General features: G+C 31.5%; 1 protein-coding gene across 4 annotated transcripts; it reads left to right on the forward strand.

Moving 5' to 3' along the window:
• The first annotated feature begins 1,318 nt into the window (after positions 1 to 1,318).
• Positions 1,319 to 25,393, forward strand: LOC111704142 (uncharacterized). 4 transcript variants are annotated; one of them, XM_023476282.1, is made up of 27 exons: positions 1,319 to 1,531; positions 2,737 to 2,889; positions 4,002 to 4,027; positions 4,510 to 4,556; positions 4,655 to 4,670; positions 4,730 to 4,845; positions 5,766 to 5,815; positions 6,435 to 6,532; positions 6,878 to 6,945; positions 8,279 to 8,319; positions 8,453 to 8,514; positions 8,770 to 8,843; positions 10,708 to 10,814; positions 11,767 to 11,821; positions 12,555 to 12,636; positions 13,836 to 13,904; positions 15,517 to 15,611; positions 16,231 to 16,269; positions 16,397 to 16,442; positions 16,874 to 16,940; positions 19,775 to 19,872; positions 21,371 to 21,477; positions 22,292 to 22,364; positions 22,648 to 22,741; positions 24,068 to 24,145; positions 24,609 to 24,712; positions 24,939 to 25,393. In XM_023476282.1, exons 1-27 carry the CDS (start codon positions 1,469 to 1,471, stop codon positions 25,042 to 25,044), a joined length of 2,034 nt encoding a protein of 677 aa, XP_023332050.1. In that variant the 5' UTR covers positions 1,319 to 1,468; the 3' UTR covers positions 25,045 to 25,393. The 4 variants fall into 4 exon arrangements, 3 of the variants coding, with proteins under 3 accessions (XP_023332050.1, XP_023332052.1, XP_023332051.1); XM_023476283.1 differs by lacking the exon at positions 1,319 to 1,531 and adding an exon at positions 2,158 to 2,247; XM_023476284.1 differs by lacking the exons at positions 24,609 to 24,712; positions 24,939 to 25,393 and having other exon boundaries at positions 22,695 to 22,741; positions 24,068 to 24,146.
• The last annotated feature ends 15 nt before the right edge of the window (positions 25,394 to 25,408 follow it).

Genomic DNA, 25,408 nt, shown 5'->3' on the forward strand with positions numbered 1-25,408 from the left:
AGAATTAGACTCAGAGATGACTTTACAGAATTGGGATTATCCTTATATTAAGAATTTTCTGCGACTGTAAACCATGGTTTCTTTCATAAAAATGCGTTTTAAACACTTTTCAGGATTGATGTAAGAGCCTCAGTTCTGAACCAGTTTTCATCTTTTAGGGGGCTTTTAGAATATATTTTGTCCTATTTATGATAAACCCAGGGGGGATGATAGTTCTCTCCCTCTGTGCACATTTAGAGCTGTACTGAACACTTACAACTGTTTACTAATATTGTTATACTATAGGTTAGACCAGAATCAACTTATAATAAACAAATATGCAGTACGCTATCGGTATTGTTTATGGCCTATAAAACTAGTAAAAGATTAGCGTACATCATCACTCTATACACTATAACCTCGTTTGATAAACCGGAATAAGATTAATTGATTGAAGACACAGGCTACACAGACTGCTCATACACTCTACCTGGATAGGTTGAGCTGGCCTCTAGTGTCCCGACACGCCATGCTACGGTTCCATGTAATGTTTTTTTTTTTGACTGACAACTCACGGCCATTTGTTGCATTCAGGGGTTAAGTTTTACAACTTTAAAAGAAATTCTCCAATTTTAAACATAAATCATAACGTTGATGAATATTGTCTATTTTTAAAGATTTTGTGTTTCCTATTCAAAGGATCCTTAAATATCCCTGAATACAGATGTCTCCTGATTGGTTGTGTACAGTACTTGTACACAATAGAACATGCTGTGGAAAATATCGCATATTATAGGTGTTAATCGATCTCTGTAGCTATCTTATCTCTGATTGAAGACTACAAAGGATCGTCTGTGATCTTTGTAATCATTTTGGTTGTTTTTTCATAGGAAACCTAATTTCAGCAATATTTTTTATGAAACAATAATTACAAAATAGCCCTTATCCTGCTATTTCTAACATGTGGCTCTTATTTTATGTTCTAGCAAAGAAAGAAATAAGTTTACAGTTGCAGGGAATCATAAATAATAGACAACAGACGGGATAAATTCCGTACAGTCGTCTTTGAATTATCGTCCTTTGTGGGTAACCCTGTACAAAATGTTTTGGAAATTTTTCAAAGATAATTTCTAACTTCGTTGTTAAAAATAAAATACAATAAGAGTTAAGGTAATGGCATTAACTGAATGTTTTTTTTGGGACATCCTTTAATATAAATGTGTAGGTACGTAATACGTAAATCTTTTAGGGGTATTTTATCGTTATATGCTTAGTAAGCATATTAATGTACTACCTTGCTTTCACACTTGGTCTAGCGTCAGTCTCTAGTATACTTTAGCGTCAGTCTCTAGCAAATTATAGCGTCAGACTCTAGCATATTTTAGCGTCAGACTCTAGCAAATTATAGCGTCAGACTCTAGCATATTTTAGCGTCAGACTCTAGCAAAAACTAGTTCTTCAGCAGTCCAAAAACGTCACAGCAAAGTGTATGGAAACCCTATCGCCCCCTCCTTCTATTCAATATCTCCTTGCTAAATACCATGACACTAAAGTAAGCTTGTGTCCTTGTGTGGCACCCACGTATCGTCCCCATCATTTGTGATTATATATAGCTTGTTGAATAGCTAAATTAAATGCAGAAAATGTTTGCAAAATATTCATGAAGTTTTAATGATAATGATTTTCTTATAATTCTATGTATGGAAACTTACTTTTATTTTAACCCAACTTTACAGTATTTTAACTTAATAGTTAATGAACTCGTAAAGGGACTGTAAGCAAAATCTCTATAGTGACCTTTCATTTAAACGTTTAACTAAATTTCGAGAAGAGAGGAATTCAGTTGGAATTGGAGTGCACGCTCTCTGTGTTGTTCCTGAAAAACCAAGATTTTAATGTAGGTCCAACGCGATTTACAAAAATTCTAATGTAAATAATGTGAATATGGAAAACTCCTCTTTAAATGGAAAGCCACTTGAAATTACGCGTACAGCCCCTTTACTAGTGATTATCTCTCCTCTAACGAACCCTATTCAAGCTTTACCCTAAAATCTTCATTATTGCGCTATAGTCTTCAATTCAGTAAAAGATAAATCCATTTTTAGAAAGTAGAAATAAATCTTTTTATGAAAAATACAAAAGTATTTGATTTTTTAATTGATAATTTGATTTAGAGACACAAATGAACATTTGCTAAAATTGTTGAAGTAAAAATATAGTTGACGGGGAATGTGTCAAACTCCATCAAATCTTGAATATTTCCTGCGGGTAGGTCACTAGAGGTGTACACACAGAGTGGTGGGGAGGGGAGGGGGGGTTATGGGTGCTCACTGCTCAGCTCCTTCCTTTAATCAGTCAAATCTATTTTTAAAAGGTTTTCAGGCCCCAACGGGTGAGCAGACCCCCCTGAAAAGAAAAAAATAAGCCACCCTGGACAAACTCCTGTATACGCCCCTCAACGATTGTTCATTTAATAAAATCGTTCATTTTGTTAAAAGAAAACGATCTTTCTATCAAAAGTTGGTTCACAAAAACCGTTTATAAAAATATTGTTTTTAAAAAGTTTGTTCCAAAAATCATTCGTTCAGGAAAAAAGCATCCTTTTTTCAATTTGTTCGAGTTGTTAATGAAAAAAAATGTTTAAGCGTTTTTTTTTATTTCTGAACAATCAGAGTCGTTCGTCCATCGTTTGGGTTTTTCTGATCGATATCATCGGAAGCTTCAATTTTCACCTTGGAAATACAAACGATTGTTCAGGAAAGAGCGTTTGAAAGAAAAAGAAGACTTGAAACATGGTTAGAAAAATCTTTCATAAATCCTCGTCTTCGACATATTGAGAAAAAAGCTGAGCGTGCAAAACAACGATGTTTGCGAGATACAAATCCAGCGAAATCTGGTATTTCATTTCAGGTACATTTCCTTTTATAATTCAGCTTTTACATTTTCTTTTATAATTCAGCTTGTACATTTTCTTTTATAATTCAGTTTGTACATTTTCTTTTATAATTCAGCTTGTACATTTTTTTTTATAATTCAGCTTGTACATTTTCTTTTATAATTCAGCTTGTACGTTTTCTTTTATAATACAGCTTGTACATTTTCTTTTATAATTCAGCTTGTACATTTTTTTTATAATTCAGATGTACATTTTCTTTAATAATTCAGCTTGTACATTTTCTTTTATAATACAGCTTGTATATTTTCTTTTATAATTCAACTTGTACATTTTCTTTTATAATTCAGCTTCTATATTTTCTTTTATAATTCAGATTCTATATTTTTTTTTATAATTCAGCTTGTAAATTTTCTTTTAAATTTAGCTTGTACATTTTCTTTTATAAATCAGCTTCCATATTTTCTTTTATAATTCAGATTCTATATTTTCTTTTATAATTCAGCTTGTATATTTTCTTTTATAATTTAGCTTGTACATTTTCTTTTATAATTCAGCTTCTATATTTTCTTTTATAATTCAGCTTGAAGTACCTAAATATTATTTCTTGAAAATTTTGCTAGATTTCAACTTTAAATTATTGTTTTTCAATAGAAATAAAACAAAGTTTGCACTTGTAATATTAAAGTTTTAATTAATTGCATTCTACAATCTATATGGTTGGGAATTATTTCTCTTAAAGGGACTGTAAGCGTAATTTCAAGTGAGCATCTATGCATGATAGCAACGTCTGATTATAACTATATCCTTAAAATCATTTTAAAAATGCGACTTTCCCCTATCTATTGCAGGAAAAAATGTAGGAATTATAAAAATTTAACCTAGAATAACGATAACATTTTTCATACTATTGGTCAGTTTCATGTGTACCATAAAGTGCATATATAGCTGGTCTCATGAAACTACGCTCAGTTCCTTTATTTCAAGTTTAGACTTTTAATTTATTGTCGCAGTACGAGATTTAGATTTAAATATTTGAACATCAAACATGAATGTTTAAAAATTTAAAATCCAAAATAAAATTTGTAAGATTTTCTTTGGAAAGTTCTTTAATTTCTTTGTTTTTCAGGAACATGATCTTCCGCGCTATTTTAGGAATTGAGAAATATACACTATCTTAAATTTCATATTTTATATTTTACTTTTTAAATTTGATACACCGTGGACGTTTCATTTTAATGATATTTAAAGAGATACAGGGTGTCCCAATATACATGGGAATTAAGAGACAATTTGGAAATCATCGTTGATAAGAATCAACAGTAAAAATAAAGTTACGTCTGATAGAGAATATTTCATGCAACCGGTGAAAAGACTGTTTTATTATTTTGCGAAACGATTTATGATGTTCTGTAACATGTCTGCAAGATATTTCATTTTTATAAACAATAAAAACAATCAAAACAAATTCTTAACTCTAGCCGACGAAATATATCTATGGATTTAACATTTTTTGGAAGGCCTTACCATACAAAATCAAATAATAATATATATTGACGATGTCAAAATCGTCACTGAATTCCCTTGTTTATTGAGACACCTTGTATGTATATGACATTTAGTTATTTCTGTCTTAGTTCAGATTCATTCGAATTTATAGCACCGGAGAAAATCAAATTTCAAGGAATTAAAATTAATTTTAAAATTAAATAAATCAAATTTGAAAAATTTAAAACATTTTCAAAAATTACTTCATTATTGTTAATTTTTAACCCTATTCAGAGCACTGGGAATCAAGGTAAAATTTAAAAAAAAAATCATCATTTGAAATATTTTTCTTCACACCCAATATTTTAGGGATACTAAGTTTTCCATCAGTGAAAATGCAACTAACATTAACCACATAATTCCATACCAAGTCCATACAAACGTACTGCACGTTCTACTCTGCTCTACAGATGTACTCACTGTAGGTAGGTGCTTTCAGTAGACTTTCATCATTTATATAAATATCGCATTCCAGAAAAAGCTGCAGCACCCATTTTCAAAGCAACCCTTTAAGTGATCCTTAATGCAAAAATGGCAATGCCTGATTTTCAATGATACCCATGAATACTTTATCTGTTCATTAATGTGAAAGATACTGTTGTTTATGTTTTTTTATCCAAGTTGAATTGTGTTTAATCTATGGCTGGACACGTTCCCACTTTTAAAAATCGTTCTATTCTGTTCTAGAACGAGGGCCTTCAGCTAGATTGTTTCGTTCTTGTTCCTTTTTTCCAATCGTTCAGTTCTTGTTCCGTTCGCTTCAGTTCTTAGTCAATGAACGGTCATCCCATTCCGTTCTTGGTGTTCTTAGTCGAATAACGATTCCATCACCCCAGTTCCGTTCTTAGTTAAGAAGATAGGAGGATTTAAAATGGTAATTTTAAAGTTTTAATCAACCGCTTTACTACAAAACTTTTGGCTTGGACACCTCTACAGTAATCCCCCCGATTACTGTAGAGGTGTCCAAGACAAATGTTTTGTAGAAAAGAGGTTGATAAAAAAATTAAAAATTACGATTTTATAATAAAAAGTTTCTTACGGTCGAAAATATACTTTGAATTATATGTTTTAAATTTATAATTATAAGGATAAGCTTAGATAATTTCTCGGCCGAGTAATGTTTTTTGTGAAGATGGAGGAGGGGCCCAGCCCTAGTTTAATTTTGATAATTCCTGTAAATTTTTCTAAAGTAGAGACACCACCATTAAAAATAATTGACTTTATAATTAGAAACATTAATAACTAATAATTCATACTAGATCAGAGAAGGCTATGAATTTGCATAGTGGGTCACTTGAAATTACTCTTAGTTCTTTCATTATTAAGAATAAAAGAACTTTTTTAGACACTTTCTACCTTGTCCGTGTAACCACTTCAGTATCTGCATTAGATCAGGTAAAACTGCATTTTAATATTTAATGTGGCCTATCAGTTTACTTTCTTCATTTTCAAAGTTATTGGAAAAGCTGGTTTCTCGTCAAATATTCAGATTTATAGATAAATATAATATCTTTTATTCTCACCAATATGGATTTAGACCCTTAAACATGACACCTCGCATCCACTTTTACAATTCTGAGATAAGATTTATCAAGGTCTGGAAAAAGGATGAATCTGAATAAACGTAGGAGTATTTTTAGATCTAAAAAAAGCCTTTGGTACTGTTGACTTTGATATGCTTTTAGGAAAGCTGAATCATTATGGTTTTAGAGGTATCACCAACGAATTGTTAAGAAATTATTTAACAAACAAAAAGAAATATGTAAGTTTAACCCTATCCCTGCTGGGGTACTTGAAAACCAGGATATGCTGGGGGGGGGGTCAATTTGACCCCCCCCTCTAAATCCCATGTTTTATGTCCAAATATGATAAATGATACATCATTAGAAAGCTCTTGTGCTCTACTTTTAGAATCTGCAAAAAAATTTGCAACTTTGTTTGAATCAAATCAAAAGCTTTTTTTTCAATTTTAAATATACAAATTTGACCTAACTGACATGCAAATATGTTTTAGAAGAATTTTAGTTACTGCTCCATCGAAACTACATTGGTATTTTTTGATGATTGCGTCAACACTACAAACAACAGGAGCAGATTTTTCTCCGTGTCAAGGTTAGAAATCCAATCAATAAATGACCCAAAAAAATATGGCTAAACACATGGAAGGATGCCCTAAATCATTTTCATATGTGCAACATTTAAAAAAAAAAATATATACATATATACATATAAATGTAAATATTCAGATTTTGCATACATGCCATGTTGTTGTTCTAATGTATGTGGAAGTCAAGAAGATGAGTGTTAATATATATATACATATAAATGTAAATATTCAGATTTTGCATACATGCCATATTGTAGTTCTAATGTATGTGGAAGTCAAGAAGATGAGTGCTAATATATATATACATATAAATGTATATATTCAGATTTTGCATACATGCCATATTGTAGTTCTAATGTATGTGGAAGTGAGGAAGATGAGTGTTGGGAGTATCTAAACGATGAAGAATATCAGTCAGGAAATATTCACTAATTAACTACTTTTATTTTAACCGGGTTTATACATTTGAATAAATAATTGATTTTGTTCTTTCTCAAAAATGTCGTTCATTTTACATCTATTTTGTTTGATTTTGTTTGATCGATTTAAATCTTGTTTTCGTTTGTTTTCAAAAAAACTATATTTGTTTTTCTCTGAACTATCCATTTTGGTCGTCCATCGCTTGTTATTTTCTGAACGACACTTTTTTTAACAAAAATTTCGTTCGATCTCAAATTGATTGCTCGTTTAAAAAAATGATGCTCATCTGTATTACAGCTATTAGGGCTAAACGTCTCCTTGGAAAAGTATAATCTTCGATTTCCAGAATAAATCATCAGTAAATTGTTATAATCATGCAAAATCAAAGATCAATTCCTTTGTGAAGAAGTTTTGCTTACATTTCAGAGGGAGCTGTTCTTAACTGCATCAAATTCACACTTTGAGCACAAAATACAAAACGTTCTTTTTGGACATTTCACACATATGAATTAACGATATTTTACAAATATATTTGCAGATATATATTTATACCATTAAGCGCACAATACAAAGCTTTTTAATCAGGTTAATAAAAGGCAAGGGCACAATAAAAATGTAAAGCAAATAGGATGTTTTGTTATAACTATTAAAAATCATAATATTAATATTTAATTGTTTTTGAAAAATTGAAATAAAAATAGAAATGCGGGAAACAGTTTATTGGATATATAATAAATCAAATAATCTGAAAACCATCACCTTTCTCCAATTTTAAAAATAACGAAACAGAATCTTAAAGGAATTAAGCAGTTAATTCTAGTTTTTTAGGGAAAATGTTCAATGTGTTTCAAAATGCATTCTGGATTCTAATTTGTAACATGTGTGAACATCACAAACCTTCAATTCAAAGTTTTTTATTTTTATGCAAATGTAAAATAGATTAATTAATGAATGCCGCAAATTTTTTCTAAATTTGAAAGACGAGCTAATTTCGTCTCTAAGCTGTCATGTTTCCAGAGACCCTTTGTTGTTCAATGTACAACTTAGATGTTCGTCAAATCTTTCTATTTTCGTTTTCTTGAAAATTTGAAGAAAATACACAGTGAGCAATTTTATTTTAAACTTTATTGTTTAGATTTTCTTTGAATATTTTTATATTAACCCTAAATTTTTATGCTGAAATCATTGTCCTATTAATGAACTTTTGCGCGGATTTCTGATGATTTCTCTTATCGGATTTATATGTCTTTTCTTTCTTTCATTTCCTAAAGATCATAGTTTACACTGTTTTTGATAGCTTATTTTTTTGTGAAAAATGTGAAATATTTTAGACAATTCAGAAGAATGGGTGTACGAAGAATATGCTATTGAGGTATTTTCTATGTATTTTGCATTTGTTCTGCTGAACGTATAGGCTTCCAATCTGAAAAATCCACTTACAGTTTCTTATATCCTCAAACGATACAGAAATAATTTTAAATTTTTATTGTTGCACTTCTGTTCAGGAGGTTGTTCCTGATTTTCCTTGTAAAAAGCTACAGAGTCCTTGGTCATCATCGGAAATAAGGTGAATAGAATGTCTGGTTATTTTACTCAATAAGTGGTAGCCCTTCACTCTCTAAATCATGCTTTAACGAGGGAGGGTGGCAGATCATTCTTGAACGAGGGTAGGGTGGAAGATCAGTCTTGATTTTTCTTCTTGGATTTTATTCCAAACTCTTGGATTTTACTCTAAACCCTGGTATTTTACTCAAACCCCAAAAGCTATATTATCCTTCTCTATTATGAACAAATATATTGTCAAAAAAAATTGTACGTTCAGATTTCCTTTGCCAAGAGAATGTATGGAAAGTAGTTCCAGATTAGAAGCTTTGTTTCAAGATTTACTTGACAAAGGTAAGAAAGATTCAGTAAAACTGAACATGTTTGAAAAGAATCTGAATTTCAAATAATTGTTTTAAGTAAAATAATTGCAAAATATAGTGAAAACAAGACACTTTGTACATTGCAAAACTTCATGACTATTTTAAAAGTTGCACAAATAAGCAAAAAGAAATTGGCATGGCAATGACATGATCATCATAACATGCTGAAATTATTATTTATTATTAAGAACTTAATTAGAAATATATTACATAAAATTTAAAATTAAATACTACATAAAGGGTGTCCCACAAAATATGGCAGTTGAGAGATAACTTGAACATCGTCCCTTAACCTTTGAAATAATTGAAATTTGAATGAATTTTTTTAAATCTTCATAGTTCAAGAAAGAATGACAATTATCTTGGAAATACCAGGGCTGTATTATGTCAGAATTCTTCCAAGAACTTTATTTCTGAAATTACCTTAACAAATAAATGTCTGTTGACACGAATCACTCCTTGTTGCAACAAATTTGTAATTGCAAATATGAATATATTTCAAATATACAAAATACAGTCTTAGTATTAAAAAAAAATTGATAATAAAACTTCGTAACTTACTAGTAGGGTGTGTCTGGCATGATCAAGAAGTGGTTTAATCTCAGAGGGATGTAATCTGGTCCGTTTAAAACATTTGGTTGTTACTTCTGAAAATAAAAACCCTGCTTGTTTCAATGAAAAATTGCTACTGATTGAAGAATTATTCACAGATTGTGTCTTTTAATTATTTGACAAGTAAAACGTTTATTGTTCAAAATGGAGAGTATTGTTGACTCTGTCTGTAACAGAGGTAGGTTGGAGTACGCTTTCTATTTTATAACTAGACCCAATACATGGTGAAGAGTAGGAAGACAACATTACGCTTGGATACAGTTTGATATAGGTTTATGTTCAACAGTGTCGTAAATTTTATGAAAGACAATCTTCAAGTCAACTCTTAGCTGTCATATTTCACCCTGCAGAATATGAAATAAAAAGCAGGTTGAATTGAACATTTTAAACTTGAACACAAAATGTTAGTTATTTCTTTAGAAAAGCAATGGAAAAGTTTTGTAAAATTGCGCAGTAATTTCATTTAATTAAGTACAAACTTTGGATAGAATTTATTTAATAATAAGAAATAGCTCTTACAAATGCTTTAGTTTTAAAAGTTTGACTCTATATTTTTGATACAAAAGCTAAAAATCTTCTAAAATATTGGGCTAAATTTAATATTAAACAAATTGAACATGATATGATATTAAAATCAAATATCAAATATAACAGAAAATATATAGTTCAAAATAAAAATTTAATTAAAATTGAATTTGACTAATTTTACTAATTAAATTTGACTGGATGTAAATTGTAGTAACTTATAAGTTTGGCTGAGGGGTCTGATAGCGGAGAGGAGAGGGGAGCATCCCACGCCATTTCACGCCCCCCCCCCCCCCTAAAAAAAGGCTTTGGAGATTGGGTATAGCGTTGAAATGCGTATTATTAACACAACTTTTGAAGGCCAGCTCATTGAAAAAAATAAAGCCAATAACTTTAAGAGTTTAGGTGCTACAAGGGTTAAACAATTTTTAAAGCCTCTCTTTATCACTGTTAAATATAGAGGTTTAATTTTTTTAATGAGCAGGCCTTGAACAGTTGGAGTAAGGACATGTATCACACTTCCCTATACTCAACATTGAGGACACATTTAAAGGGAGGGGGTGGAATCCCCCCACTATCAATATTAGATATAAATAGCCCAATCAGGATAGGGTTAATTTATAGCTGATTAACACATGTTAAAAAATAGCACTGGGACTGGGTAATACTAATTATTAATAACTGATAAACATGTGTAGAAAGCAGTATTCTGATGGATATTCAATCAGACGAGGATATTCCTATAGAAAAGAGAAAAGAGCTCAAACCAAGCATTTTAAAATCTAATTGTCCAAAGGATAAACAGGTTAATGGCAAACTAAGTCATCTTGGTACCCCATTCAGATAAATATGTTTGCATTTTTACCAGAGCTATCCAGAGTAGCACCTGACCCTCTTAGAACGAAAAGGAGAAAGTCTAGAGCTACTCCGTATAGTACTGGTGAGAATGCATGCCCTCTCGTCTAAGTGGGGTATTTCATCTTTATATATATAGTGGATCAAAAGAATTGGCGGGTTAGTAAAGGCTGTCCAGTGTTTTAAAATAAAATTATTTTCATATTTAAAAAACATTAAAGCTTGGCATTTGTCCTTTATTATTGCCTATATCATATACCATTGGTCAAGAAGTGAAATTTTCTTTCTTGAAGCAGCCACCGCCTTCTGAGCGCAGTGAGAAGACAAACACAAGTTGCATTTGGAACCTCTGCATGCAATCAATAATTAGAAAACGTTTGTCTCCAGGATGTTAGTACAGTAATATGTCTCGTCAATTTCTTTCATTAAGAACTATGTGGGGTGTGAGGACAGGAAAGATCATGCCCCTCACACCCTTACAAAGGGTGGAAATTTGGAACTGGAACATACTGGAACATCAATAACAGAAGGGGGCCAAATAATAAATTTTTGAGGTTGGAACAGTTTAAAAGAATATTTTTCAGAAGAAAAACTTGTTTTGAGTCCTCAGTGATCTGGTGAATCAATCTTTTGCAGAAATCAAGACAATCTTCAACATGTTGTTTGGTCAAAAGTGGATTTTTTTGGAAGTGATATGGCTAAACTCCTTGAACCTCAGAGACTATTTATACATATATCATATAGTAAACAAAGAAGAAAAGTTTTCATGAGCCAAAAGTAATTTTGTAAACCATAGGGGCCCAAATTCAACCAGCCAACTCTTTTGACCCACCCCTAATATTATCTTTGTAAAATATAAAAATGTGTTTCTATCAAAATGTTGTAGTAATTTCTATAAACAGGGCAGATTGCATGGACAGGGGGAAATCTTTTACTCCAATGGATCCAAATTTACAGGTAACAAATATAAAAGAAGTAAGTAAATACATATTCAAAGGAGGGATAATCGTAATTTTATGTGACGCTCCATGCAAATTGTTGGCAATATTGGCCAATTTACAAAATTAGAAATTCAAGGCGCTTCGCGCCCTTCTTTCTAGCCTTAGAGGGCGCTTCGCGCCCATCTTTCTAAATTAGTTGTGAACATGTTCTCTTTGTGTACATCGTAAAACAAAACAAAAATAATTCGCAAATTTTCACAACAAATTTCGCGGATTTTCAAAATTTTTAAAATTTTAATGACGATTGAATTTTGATGGAGACAAATATTTGAAATTTTGATTTTTCATAAACCTTCCCTGGGGTCCCTAGATGTCCCACAAAAAATTTGGGCCCGATCGGTTCAGCCGTTTTAACGTTTATTGGATACAAACAAACAAACAGACAAACAGACACCCAGACAAACAAGCCAAATTTATATATAGATATCCTCCTAAAACCTTTATCTTATCATCAATCCAGAAGATATTGTGGTTTATCAAGGTTTGAAACTTTTAAAAACTTTTGAAATTTCATGCTTGATCATTAGGTAAATAATCTAAACTAACTCAGACAAAATTCTCAATTATGGCTCAAACTGTTTGATATGTCAATGCAGTATTCATAGAACACTGACTTTAATTTGACACTATTCCCAACAGATAAAGGGTTGTTAGATAAGATAACTGAACTATATATGATAATTTTTTAGGAAGATTATTTCATGGATGTAGAGAGGGAGTGGGCGTTTTGGAATATTTAAATGGGGATATGATCACAGGAGATTATAAGAGGTAAACCTCCATTCATCTTCTTATTATTACGGTCTTAAAAAATAATTGGGCCTTTAACAGACGTGTGAGCATTAGACACGTCTTTTCCATTATTTTTATATTTGAAAGAAAAAAAAATGCTTGTAACAAAGTTTTCTATATTTTTCTTTAATGTGTTTTGCTGTGGGCGGGCCTGACATCAGTGTTACTTTAGTATCCAAGGAGATAATAGCATTCAGTTTTGATAATTTTGATAATTTACATAATAGTTTCCTCTGACCAGAATATTTCTTTGATTTTTTATGTAAAAGATGGATCCCATGTCAGGCTGTGACATCCGTCTTGTGTTTACTTTACCACCCAGAGACAGTACACTGTGGTATAAAAGATGCTGGTATCTCTGAAATAACTATCTTTACATTATAATTCTTTGGACCAGATAAAGTTTGTCTATGTAGACTAGATAAAGTCTGTCTATGTAGACCAGATAAAGTCTGTCAATGTAGACTAGCTAAAGTCCATCTATGTTGTCCGGATACTTTCTGTTTGAGTATACCAGATAAAGTCTGTCTATGTAGACCAGATAAAGTCCGTCTTTGTAGACTGGATAAATTCTGTTTGAGTAGACCAGATAAAGTCTGTATATGTATACCGCAGATAAAGTCTGTCTATGCAGTCCAGATAAAGTCCATCTACACAAACCGGATAAATTTTGTTTGAGTAGACCAGATAAAGTCAGTCTATGTAGACCAGATAAAGTCCATCTATGTGGTCCAGATAAAGTCCATCTCCGTAGTCCAGATAAAGTCCATCTACGTAGACCCGATAAATTCTGTTTGAGTAGACCAGATAAAGTCAGTCTATGTAGACCAGATAAATTCCATCTACATAGACCGAATAAATTCTGTTTGGTAGACCAGATAAAGTCCGTCTACGTAGATCAGAAGCATCAATTTCGTCTGGACACACTACACACACTGAGTAAAGGAATTGTTAAATTAGGCATATTAATGTTATTTCACTTACAAAGGTTAATTATCAATTTTAGTAAAAACAAGTTTTAGATTTATTTCTTATAGAGCCATTTCAAGTTTTGTTAAAATGTACAAGTACAAAAAGAGCAACTGTAGAAACATTTTATTCTCCAGCAAGGTTCAGTTTAATATAGCAATGAGAAATGCTGACATCTTTAAATGATAACTTGATTAATTTATATATAGGGATAAACTGAATGGTTGGTGTGAATTTGTATCTGAAAATACTGGCCTCTGGAGGCAAAATTATTTCAGGTAGTATTTTAAAAAGTTTTTAGTCTTAATTTAAATTTACAAAATTAGCAATTTTTTACGTAGAATTATCTAACGTTATTGAATACACTGTTAGAAAAGATTTAACATTTGAAGTGAGCCTAACTTTCTAGAATATTCGCAAAATTTTATCGAAAAAAAACATTGACAAGCTTTAATCAAAATACGTTTCTTAGAGTATACAACAACTAAAATTATGTGTATTTACAACGATAATAAATGTCAAAATACGAAAACTTAAAATTTAATATTTTCATGCATTTAAGGGAAATGCCCCCCCCCCCCAAAATAAAATTTAGAAATTCTTTTTTTTGAAAAAATTGTCAATAGCGATCTATACCCTACTCTTTTTAAAGTCGGAACTTTTAAATATGTTTAAAGGGACTCGACCTGCTATGTATGCAATGGTGTGGACAAATTCTTTAGGATTCATTTGAGACATATAAAACTTTTTAAAGATCTATAAATCCTGAGTTTGAGCGCAGAGTCGACGTTCAAAATCGTACTGTCGGGTGGATACGTTTTCAAAAATTTTTTTTATTATTAAATAACGACGACAAAAAATGTAAACAAAATTCAACGGTAAACTAATTAGTTGTTTAGGAACCGGTTGAGAAAATAAAAATTAATCGAAAAATCGAAAAAAAGTAATCTTATTCAATTATTAGTTCCTATTTTCTCATTATTCTAGATTCTCATTATGCACAAAGATTTTCTGCAGATTTTCTGAAATTATTATTGAAAAGACGACATTGGAAGAATTTGTAGAAATCTGCGAATAAATTCATCGAAAATAAGAAATTCAATATGATGATGAAAACGAAATAATTGATTCTCGCATTAATTTATTGACAAATTTCTTTTAAGAAATACATTCCTAACCATCTAATTAGTTTACTGCATAATTTTTACTTTTTTATTCGTCGTCGTTATTTAATGATTAAAAAAACGATTCTGAAAACTTGCCCACTCAAATTCAAACTTTTGAACGTGGACTATGCACTCAAACTCAGAAATTATACATCGTGGAAAAGTTTTATATCTCTCAAATGAATCCTAAAGAATTTGTCCATAACACTGCATACTCAGCTTAAGTACCTTACATAGCAGGTCTGTCCCTTTAAGGCACCATCCTTGTTTGTGCAAATAACACGGCCTTTTAAGTTGGCAACTTTCAGCTTTGAGCTTAAACTGATGTAAGAAATATTTAAATTAGAAACAAACCGTCATTCTTTTATATTCCCAGTATTTCACGCACCTCTAACCCTTCACTAAAAGTAAATTAAACCTGAAGTCTGACCGCGTCAACCTTGTTGCACCGGGTAGTCCTATTGAGTGTCTGCTTTATTTACCCAATGTCCAGGCGATACAGTAAAAACTGGGACTGGAAAGGTTGACCCGGCTCGGAATTTCAAATGTACTACGGCTGCCCGTGATTTATCAATTCTCTATTATTTCTGTTAACTTTATCGCCTATCCAATAATGGAGACAATATTGAGTAATTTGTTACGGTAAAAATCGTTTTATTGAATAAAAAATTAAGAATTATATTTAACTAGGAACCGACACAAGACAACCAATAGTACATTTCAGAGATGGCTATGAATGTGGATACTACAGGACTATTTATACAGACAGTACAGTCGAATTTGGTAAAATTGGATCTAATTCAGTTTGGAGGTTTTTAGGTATTACATCCTTTTAAATAATCAAGTATAAACTTCGTTAATTGTTCTATATGAATCTTGTGAACGATATCTCCCTTTTTTAACTCTAGAAACTTCAAAAATTGTAAAGGAATTGAGCCACAAACTCTGATTTTCGAATCTTTATACATATATTGCCAATTTGATGTTGTAGACTTTACATATTTCAAATTGTGCATTCCGCTATAGATCGAAAAATCCTAGCTTGAAATGTAAGGTTTACACCATCAGATTGTAAAAATGAGAGTGTGTGGCAAACACTCAATTTCTTTGCAAAAGAAAAATCCAGATGAATTATACCAATTGGAAACATGGCTTTTCTGATATAACCATTGTATCACTGTTACCGATGTCACTTTTAAAGCCTATCTCTGCTAGAATGTTAAACAATATACTGAACACGTTAACATCTTATATGTTTCAATCATATCTTCTCTTGTTAAAAAGATATTTAGAAGAACTAAAATATTTTGAATTTCTTAATAATTCTTATACGTAAAGTTAAATCCTTGGGAATTAGCCATTTGGGAAAATACCCTTGGGAAGTTGCCATTTGGGAAACTGCAGCGTTATAAGAGTAACTTTAAAAGTATTGTTTTAGAAGGAGGGGCTGCAATGTTCGGAACAATAAATAAAAATGGTAGGTAAAGTTTTTAAATTCATTTCTAATTGATTTCAAATCTTATCTTCGATTTATCTAGAGGAATTACTTGGATTTTAATTAATGATATTATATAGATTAAAAAATGATTAAATTTTGATTTTAGGAAAATTCGAGGGTCATGACATTTTATACCTCTACCCTGGTTATAGGAAAATATTTTTTTAAACTACACTCTCACTATAGTTTCAGTAGAAGTAAATATTTCCATTTACAGATAACGCGGATTAATGGATTTATATCTCTAATTGGATAATGAGATAGATAGAAAGATAGATGTTTCCGCCATACTATTTCTATTGGTTCAGAATAGACAACAAACACAGGACTGAACCCTGATTGGATCAGGCGTTGATGGAATCGGCATACAGGAGTGCTCTATTATATTTGATTCGATCTATCCCATTTTTGTTCCCCTTAACATTTCTTTGCTTGGAGTTTTTGGACCCATCCAAACAAATTAACAAAACAATATGCCAATGTTAAAGATGGAGTTGGCTACTGTATCTTTGTATATTTCATTTTCTCCATTTATTAAAACCATACAAGTGGAATGCAACAGGTTTAAAAATATCAATTACAGAATCTGTATTAATGGCGAGTATACCGAAGGCAAGCTAAAATCTGGATATGAATGCATTTTAAAAAAGGTAAAATTGTATAATTTTCGAAATATTAATATAATAGGCTTTTAGGGCGCTCCGCGCCCATCCCCTTTCTCAACTTTTAATGTGACTCTATCTGTGAGCAAAATAAAAGTTATTTTCAATTTTTTTGGTGCATCTAAATATATACTTTGCTTGTCTGTTTGTTTGTTTATTTGTATCCACTAAACTTCAAAGCGGCTGAACCGATCGGGCCAATAGGTCACCATTGAATCTAGAATAATTCGCTACAATATAGCAATCTCAGATGAACTGTCATGTATAGCCGGTCTCTCTCTGTAAAGGGGTGTGGACCAAAATTTCAGTAACTCCTCCTTTACAGGGAGTGCAGACCCAAATTTAGATAACTCTCCTTAAAGGGGGTGTAAACCTAAATTTTAATAACTCTCCTTTAAAGGGGCAGTAGACCTAAATTTTAATAACTCTCCTTTAAAGGAGGTGTAGACCTAAATTTAAGTAACTCTCCTTTTAAAGAAGTTTTAAACCTAAATTCAATTTACCTAAATTTAAGTAACTCTCCCTTTAAAGAAGGTGTAAGCCTAAATTTAAGTAACTCTCCCTTTAAAGGAGGTGTAGACCTAAATTTAAGTAACTCTCTCTTTAAAGGTAGTGTAGACCTAAATTTAAGTAACTCTCGCTTTAAAGGAGGTGTAGACCTAAATTTAAGTAACTCTCCCGTTAAAGGGGGTGTAGACCTAAATTTAAGTAACTCTCTCTTTAAAGGTAGTGTAGACCTAAATTTAAGTAACTCTCCCTTTAAAGGTAGTGTAGACCTAAATTTAAGTAACTCTCCCTTTAAAGGAGGTGTAAACCTAAATTTAAGTAACTCTCCCTTTAAAGGGGGTGTAGACATAAATTTAAGTAACTCTCTCTTTAAAGGTATAGTAAACCTAAATTTAAGTAACTCTCCCTTTAAAGGGGCTGTAGACCTAAATTTAAGTAACTCTCCTTTAAAGGGGCTGTAGACCTAAATTTAAGTAACTCTCCTTTAAAGGGGCTGTAGACCTAAATTTAAGTAACTCTCCTTTAAAGGGGGTGTAGACCTAAATTTAAGTAACTCTCTCTTTAAAGGGGGTGTAGACCTAAATTTAAGTAACTCTCTCTTTAAAGGGGGTGTAAACCTAAATTTAAGTAACTCTCCCTTTAAAGGTAGTGTAGACCTAAATTTAAGTAACTCTCCCTTTAAAGAGGTTGCAGACCTAAATTTAAGTAACTCTCGCTTTAAAGGGAGTGTAGACCTAAATTTAAATAACTCTTCTTTAAAGGGGGTGCAGTAGACCTAAATTTAAGGAATTCTCCCTTTAAAGGGGCTGTAGACCTAAATTTAAGTAACTCTCCTTTAAAGGGGATGTAGACCTAAATTTAAGTAACTCTCCTTTAAAGGGGCAGTAAACCTAAATTTAAGTAACTCTCTCTTTAAAGGGGGTGTAAACCTAAATTTAAGTAACTCTCGCTTTAAAGGTAGTGTAGACCTAAATTTAAGTAACTCTCTCTTTAAAGGGGGTGTAAACCTAAATTTAAGTAACTCTCGCTTTAAAGTGGGTGTAGACATAAATTTAAGTAACTCTCCCTGTAAAGGGAGTGTAGACCTAAATTTAAGTAACTCTCTCTTTAAAGGTAGTGTAGACCTAAATTTCAGTAACTCTCTCTTTAAAGGGAGTCTATACCTAAATTTAAGTGACTCTCTCTTTAAAGGTAGTGTAGACCTAAATTTAAGTAACTCTCGCTTTAAAAGGAGTGTAGACCCAAATTTAAATAACTCTTCTTTAAAGGGGGTGCAGTAGACCTAAATTTAAGGAATTCTCCCTTTAAATGGGCTGTATACCTAAATTTAAGTAACTCTCCTTTAAAGGTAGTGTAGACCTAAATTTAAGTAACTCTCCCTTTAAAGGGGTTGTAGACCCAAAATTAAATAACTATCCTTTAAAGAGATTGTAGACCCAAAATTAAATAACTATCCTTTAAAGGGGTTGTAGACCTAAATTTAAGTAACTCTTCCTACATTGGAATAACAACGGTATCCTAAAAAGCTTTGTCTGATAAAGAATACATAAGATCATGTGATATATCCATCGTTTTTTTGTTGCTTTTTCTATAAATTGACTACATCCAAGCTAGAAATATATTCCATATTATTTATCTGATAAACGGTTTCGTTTCAAATACAGGACATTCTCTGAAAACTGGACATTCTCTTGAAATTAGAAATAGGCATCGGTTTTGTTAACGAACAAAAACTTTTGATTTAACAAAAGATGATCGAACGCTTTATTAACGAATTAAAAATTTTTTTTAACTAATTAAAACATTTTTTAAAATAAACTTTTTAAAAAACCTAAAATATGTTACTGAACCTGTAATAAAGTCTAGTCCCGAGATTCCGCTACTCAGAGTCTAATTTATCCTCACTGATTTTATCTCTAGCCAAAGCTCAAGGCTCTTAACTCTAGCCAAAACTCAAGGCCTTATATTCGTCCGTATAATACGAAGGTTAATGTAGTACCGGATCGGCCGGTTAGAGCAACATTGAAATAGATAAGACATATATTGATAACATAGATAATAAAGATCGTGATAAGCATTACAACAGAAAATGCTACAAACCTACGATTTTATCTAACGGTTTTACGAAACAATCAAAATAAAATGGAAAATGAACAAAAATTGTGAAACAAACGATTTTTTTTTTCTGAACGACTGAATCATCGAACAAAATGGCTCAATAACCAATGATAAACTAACAAATTAAAAAAGCCGAACATGCCCATCTCTACTCGAAATAATAACCACCAATTAAAGACATTTTTTACTGTTTTTAGTTAAAAATCAACAATGGAATGCCGAGGCCGGAAATATGGAAATTAAGAAACACAAGAACACTGTCCTATGAGTTTCCTGGCACACATTGTCCTGCAAAGTAAGAAATATAGGGTTTCTTATAAAAATGGGGATATTGTTTTTCGTCGAAAAAGTTAGCATTTTTTTCGCATTCCGTTCGTAGAATATAAAAAAAACGAAACCAATGCAACATTTCTCGAAAAATGTGTTTTTTTGCTATTCTTCGCAAAAGTGTAAAAGACTTTTTTTCTCACAAAATTTAGCATGTGTTTTGCAAAATTTATTTTAGCGAAATTTCGCGAAAAAAATAGCATAATAGGAAATTTCCCTTTTTCCGCGAAAGTTTTTGTGCGCTAGTGAGAAACCAAAGTAAAAAACTTGTTTTCCAAAAAAAACACGATCGGAGCAACGTTTCATTTATGAACTAAAATATCAATTGGTCAAGTTTAAAATCGTCACGAATGGAAATAAGTATTCACGAAGAAAAAAGAAGCGAAAACGAAAAGAATGAGCAGATGTTTTCTATCACGTCGTTTACAGAATGAGATGGTTCACAAACAGTAACTTTACAAATATAGGAAACAACTGTTACCTGAACAGAACGGATATTTGTGACATTGATCTTTCATGAACAATTTAGCAAAACGTTTAGGAATGGCATGAAAAAGTCTAAACTTACACAGCAATCTCATGAGGTTTAGTTAATAAGTATTACATTTACTCTAGCTAACTTTAATTTATCAAAAGAACAAGAACATTTCTGTATTTTTATCTATCATTATAATGTTCAAACATAGAAAAACATTTTCTACTGTAAACGATTTCTCTATGAAACTTCTTTTTAAAACTTACACTTTGCTTCCTACAAAAGTCAACTTCCAACATCTTGTAGGTCAAATGAACACTTTTTGTACAGTGATATCCATACAACTCTAAAGAAGGAAATTAAGTCTCAAGTTATGATTTTAAATAGTCCAATTAACATGAAACACAGCATTGTGGAGTGAAAACAGACATAATGGTGCAGTGTAAACAGACCTAATTGTGCCGTATAAACAGACCTAATTGTGCAGTATAAACAGACCTAATTGTGCAGTGTAAACAGACCTAATTGTTCAGTGTAAACAGACCTAATTGTGCAGTGTAAACAGAACTAATTGTGCAGTGTAAACAGACCTAATTGTGCAGTGTAAACAGAACTAATTGTGCAGTGTAAACAGAACCCAGCAATCGGCAGTGTAAACAGACCTAATTGTTCAATTTAAACAGAACCCAGCAATTGTGCAGTGTAAACAGACCTAATTGTTCAGTGTAAACAGAACACAGCAATTGTGCAGTGTAAACAGAGCACAGCAATTGTGCAGTGTAAACAGACCTAATTGTGCGGTGTAAACAGAATACAGCAATTGTGCAGTGTAAACAGACCTAATCTTGCAGTATAAACAAATCTCATTATTCAGTGTAAACAGAACAATGTCACAGAATGAGTGACTTAATAAGTTACGAATAAAACTATTACCTGGTTATCAATCTTGGTGGGATATGTCCTTGCTTTAACAATAATATATATATTTAAGGAATTTGCATTTGCGAGATATAATTGATATTATCAATGTGTATGTTGATCAATCTAATATACCTTACGCTGGGGAAGGGCTTTTTGCAAAGAAATTTATTAAAAAAGGTAATGTTTTACTTGTTTAACTTCAATCAGATAAAAATTGGAATGTACCTTTTATACAATTTGTAATTATTTGTTTTTAATCTATGAAACTTTTTAGCAATATGTATACAAAAATTTAAAAGGAAGTAAAAAAGCCATGCAGTTTTGGCAGTGTCCAATTCCCAATGGTTCCCTTAAACCCTTAATATACGATCAATAATGTGAAAGTTTTTTATTCTGATAATTTATGTATGTTTTCAAGCAGAATAAGCAAGTCAGAATTATTCCACAATTAGAAATATCTATGAGATCAGACAATGTGTTTAAAGGTACCATTGTAAATCGGACATTGTCATCTTTGTCACATAAAATACCACTTACAGTCTATTTTATTGTAGAATGATGTCATCTTTACCTTGAACAATTGAATAGATTCAATCTTTTATCAGGAGAATATTTGATTCATGTCAGGAGAACATTTGATTCAATTTTATGTCAGGAGAATATTTGATTCAATTTTATGTCAGGAGAATATTTGATTCAATTTTATGTCAGGAGAATATTTGATTTAATTTTATGTCAGGAGAATAGTTGATTCAATTTTATGTCAGGAGAATTTTTGATTCAATTTTATGTCAGGAGAGCAATTAATCCAATTTTATGTCAGGAGAACAATTAATCCAATTTTATGTCAGGAGAGCAATTAATCCAATTTTATGTCAGGAGAGCAATTAATCCAAAATTCTGTCAGGAGTACAATAAATCAAATTTTATGTCAGCAGAACAATTAATCCAATTTTATGTCAGGAGATCAATTAATCCAATTTTATGTCAGGAGAACTTGTTGTTTTATTCAACGGTGCACGAAAAAGGAAAATATCTAGGGAACACCAGTTTGAAGAATTCAGGTACAATTTGTCAAACCTTAAAATCCACGAAAAAAAGTTCTATTTATATAGATATTAAAGATTTTCTAAATTGGGTTGCCCAGATTTATCAGAGTTTCTGGCAAAAAATGTCGAAAATTTTGAAAGTCTTAAAAAGTTGTAAACTTAAGAGATACGGGGGGAATAAGTTACAAATTCCTGACAAAGTATATGGAAAAAAAATCAATGTTATAAATGTAGTCCCTCCGTGCTACCCTATGCGGGGCAGAAAGTGTTCAAGAATTCTGAAATTTGAAAAATTTAGTGATTACTGTATACGTGTGGACTCCGTTTTGAGCCTAGATATTCCAGAATGTTTTGTTCCAGTCAACAACTATTCAGCTACGCTTGCACATAAGGTAAACATGGTAAAATAAACTACAGTGATAACCCGACAGCGCTTAAATAGGAAGACTTTTAGAATCAAGTTATAACTTTAAAAAAGTCCAATGAACTTGAGACCTAGCAGTTGTGCAGTTTTCAGTTATTGATTTTAGAATTTTGAAAAAAAATTCGATTTTTTTTTATAGCACTCCCGGCCACAAAAAAATTCTGCATAATCGGTCTAGCCGTTTGGCCGGCTATGAGCAACATATAAATATACGAATGTTTTGTTTAATTATATAGATATATGCTTGGTAACAACATCAACTACATTTACATATTGAAAAATCTCGTCTTCCAGATATCACTGTATTAATAGCAATATTTTTTTGGTTAGCTGTGTTGTAAAGGTTTTTAAAAGACATTTCTCTTTATCCAAAAGGTGCCTTTGAGATCGTATTTTGTCCCAAGATACAGAGAAGATTTAATTCTTAAAACTTTATTTAAATGTTTGTTCCAAAACATTAGTAATTTTATGAAATGTTTGTGTATACTTGTCTAAATGCATGTGGTTATTTCTATAATACAATTTACCACGAAGAGACCATGAGTCAAAAATTACACGATAGTTTCATCAAAAGCTTTATTTCAATTTCAAAGGCACTGGCTTATATAAATATATCCTTTATTTAAATGAAATCAAAATATAGATGGTGCAGTGAATCTAGATGGTGCAATAAATCTAGAACCTAGATGGTGCAGTGAATCTAAAATCTAGATGGTGCAGTGAATCTAGAATCTAGATTGTGCAGTGAATCTAGAATCTAGATGGTGCAGTGAATCTAGAATCTAGATGGTGCAGTTATTCTAGAATCAAGATGGTGCAGTGAATCTAGAACCTAGATGGTGCAGTGAATTTAGAATCTAGATGGTGCAGTGAATCTAGAATCTAGATGGTGCAGTGAATTTAGAATCTAGATGGTGCTGTGTATCTAGAATTTAGATGGTGCAGTGAATATAGAAGCTAGATGATGCAGTGAATCTAGAATCTAGATGGTGCAGTGAATTTAGAATCTGGATGGTGCAGTGAATCTAGAATCTAGATGGTACAGTGAATCTAGAATCTAGATGGTGCAGTGAATTTAGAATCAAGATGGTATAGTGAATATAGAATCTAGATGGTGCAGTGAATCTAGAATCTAGATGGTGCAGTGAATCTAGAATCTAGATGATGCAGTGAATCTAGAATCTAGATGGTGCAGTGAATCTAGAATCTAGATGGTGTATTAAATCTAGAATCTAGATGGTGCAGTGTATCGATGAAATAATGTATAAGCAATATGTATTCTTTTTTCTTTCAGGCGTGCCACTCATTTTCTCCTAATGCTGGATTCTACATTCTTGAACATCCAAGATTTGGTAAAATAATGTCTATCAAAGTAAGTTTTCTAATATTATGAAAACCAGTAAATTCTGGAATAGGAAGACCACTTTTAGACCCAAGCTTAAGTGCAATGTAAATAGATCCGTTCCAAAAAAAATTGCAAATTTTTTGCAAACAACCTGTCAAAGGAAATTTGCACATTTTTAGTTTTTCGCGATTAAAAATCAGGTTATTAAAAATTTTGCAAAAAATTTTGCATATTTGAAATTGTATGGTGAAGGGCTTTTCAAAAGTGTATAATTTCTCATTTTTTGGACAAATTTTTTTTTACAAGCATTTTTACTATATAACTGAATTTCAAATGAGAGAGTGTCCATTCTCAGCATATTACAGAGTGCCATGTAGAAATCAAACGAAATGAAAAAAGTCAACACGTCCATCTATACTGATTGGTTCTACGATAATTAATTATATTTAAAACATGCAGTATATACAATCCATTTTTATTTATGATAAAGGCTCTTGAAGATTTGCGAAGAGGAGATGAGATCTTAGTCTCATATAACTATAGAATGGAAGGTGCTCCAGAGTGGTATTCTGAGCTCTGGTATAATCATCTCAGGTCAAGTCTTAGATTAAATTGATAGAAACCTCCTTCATAGAGATGGGCATTCTTTGATTAAAGAATAATTTTTTTGTCTCCTCCAGAAAAATTTTTTTATTTAAAACGTTCGAAAAAAAAAATCAAACGATTTAAAATTGTTGGAATAAATGAAAAACAGTCGAATATTCCCATTTCTTATAGATGTGTGAGGATACCATCATTTATACAACATAACAATGTTTAGATGCCTCGGTTGGCCAGAGAGCTTTGTAACCAAGTTTGGCTTGGCTGCATCTGGATGTTCAAATATCTTTAAAAGTGTTGAAAGTAAACTTAAATATGTTTGTTAAAAGTAATTATCTCAAAAGCTTTGTAAATAAAAATATCTAAAAACTGTTAATTTGAAGAGAAAAGCAGTTTGTGCAAAAATATTTGTTGCTTGATGCAACCAAAAATAGCCATATTATATGTTTTTATTGTTATTCAATTTTGTTGTGCTATTACTTTGAACCCTTGATTTGAGCAAGAATTATATAGTTTATTTTTTGTTTACTTCCGGTCAAAAGTTTTCCATTTTTACTTCGTCTAACCACTCTTTGAACCTTGCAGCTTTCAACTGACAACATGATGGAAAAATATATTCAGATTTATACAAAAAATGATCTGACTCCTCTTTTTTTATTTTACGCACAAGTATAGAAATACAAAAGTATT

Source organism: Eurytemora carolleeae, unplaced genomic scaffold, assembly GCF_000591075.1.
Source record: "Eurytemora carolleeae unplaced genomic scaffold, Eaff_2.0 scaffold308, whole genome shotgun sequence".
Classification (NCBI taxonomy): Eukaryota; Metazoa; Arthropoda; class Copepoda; order Calanoida; family Temoridae; genus Eurytemora; species Eurytemora carolleeae.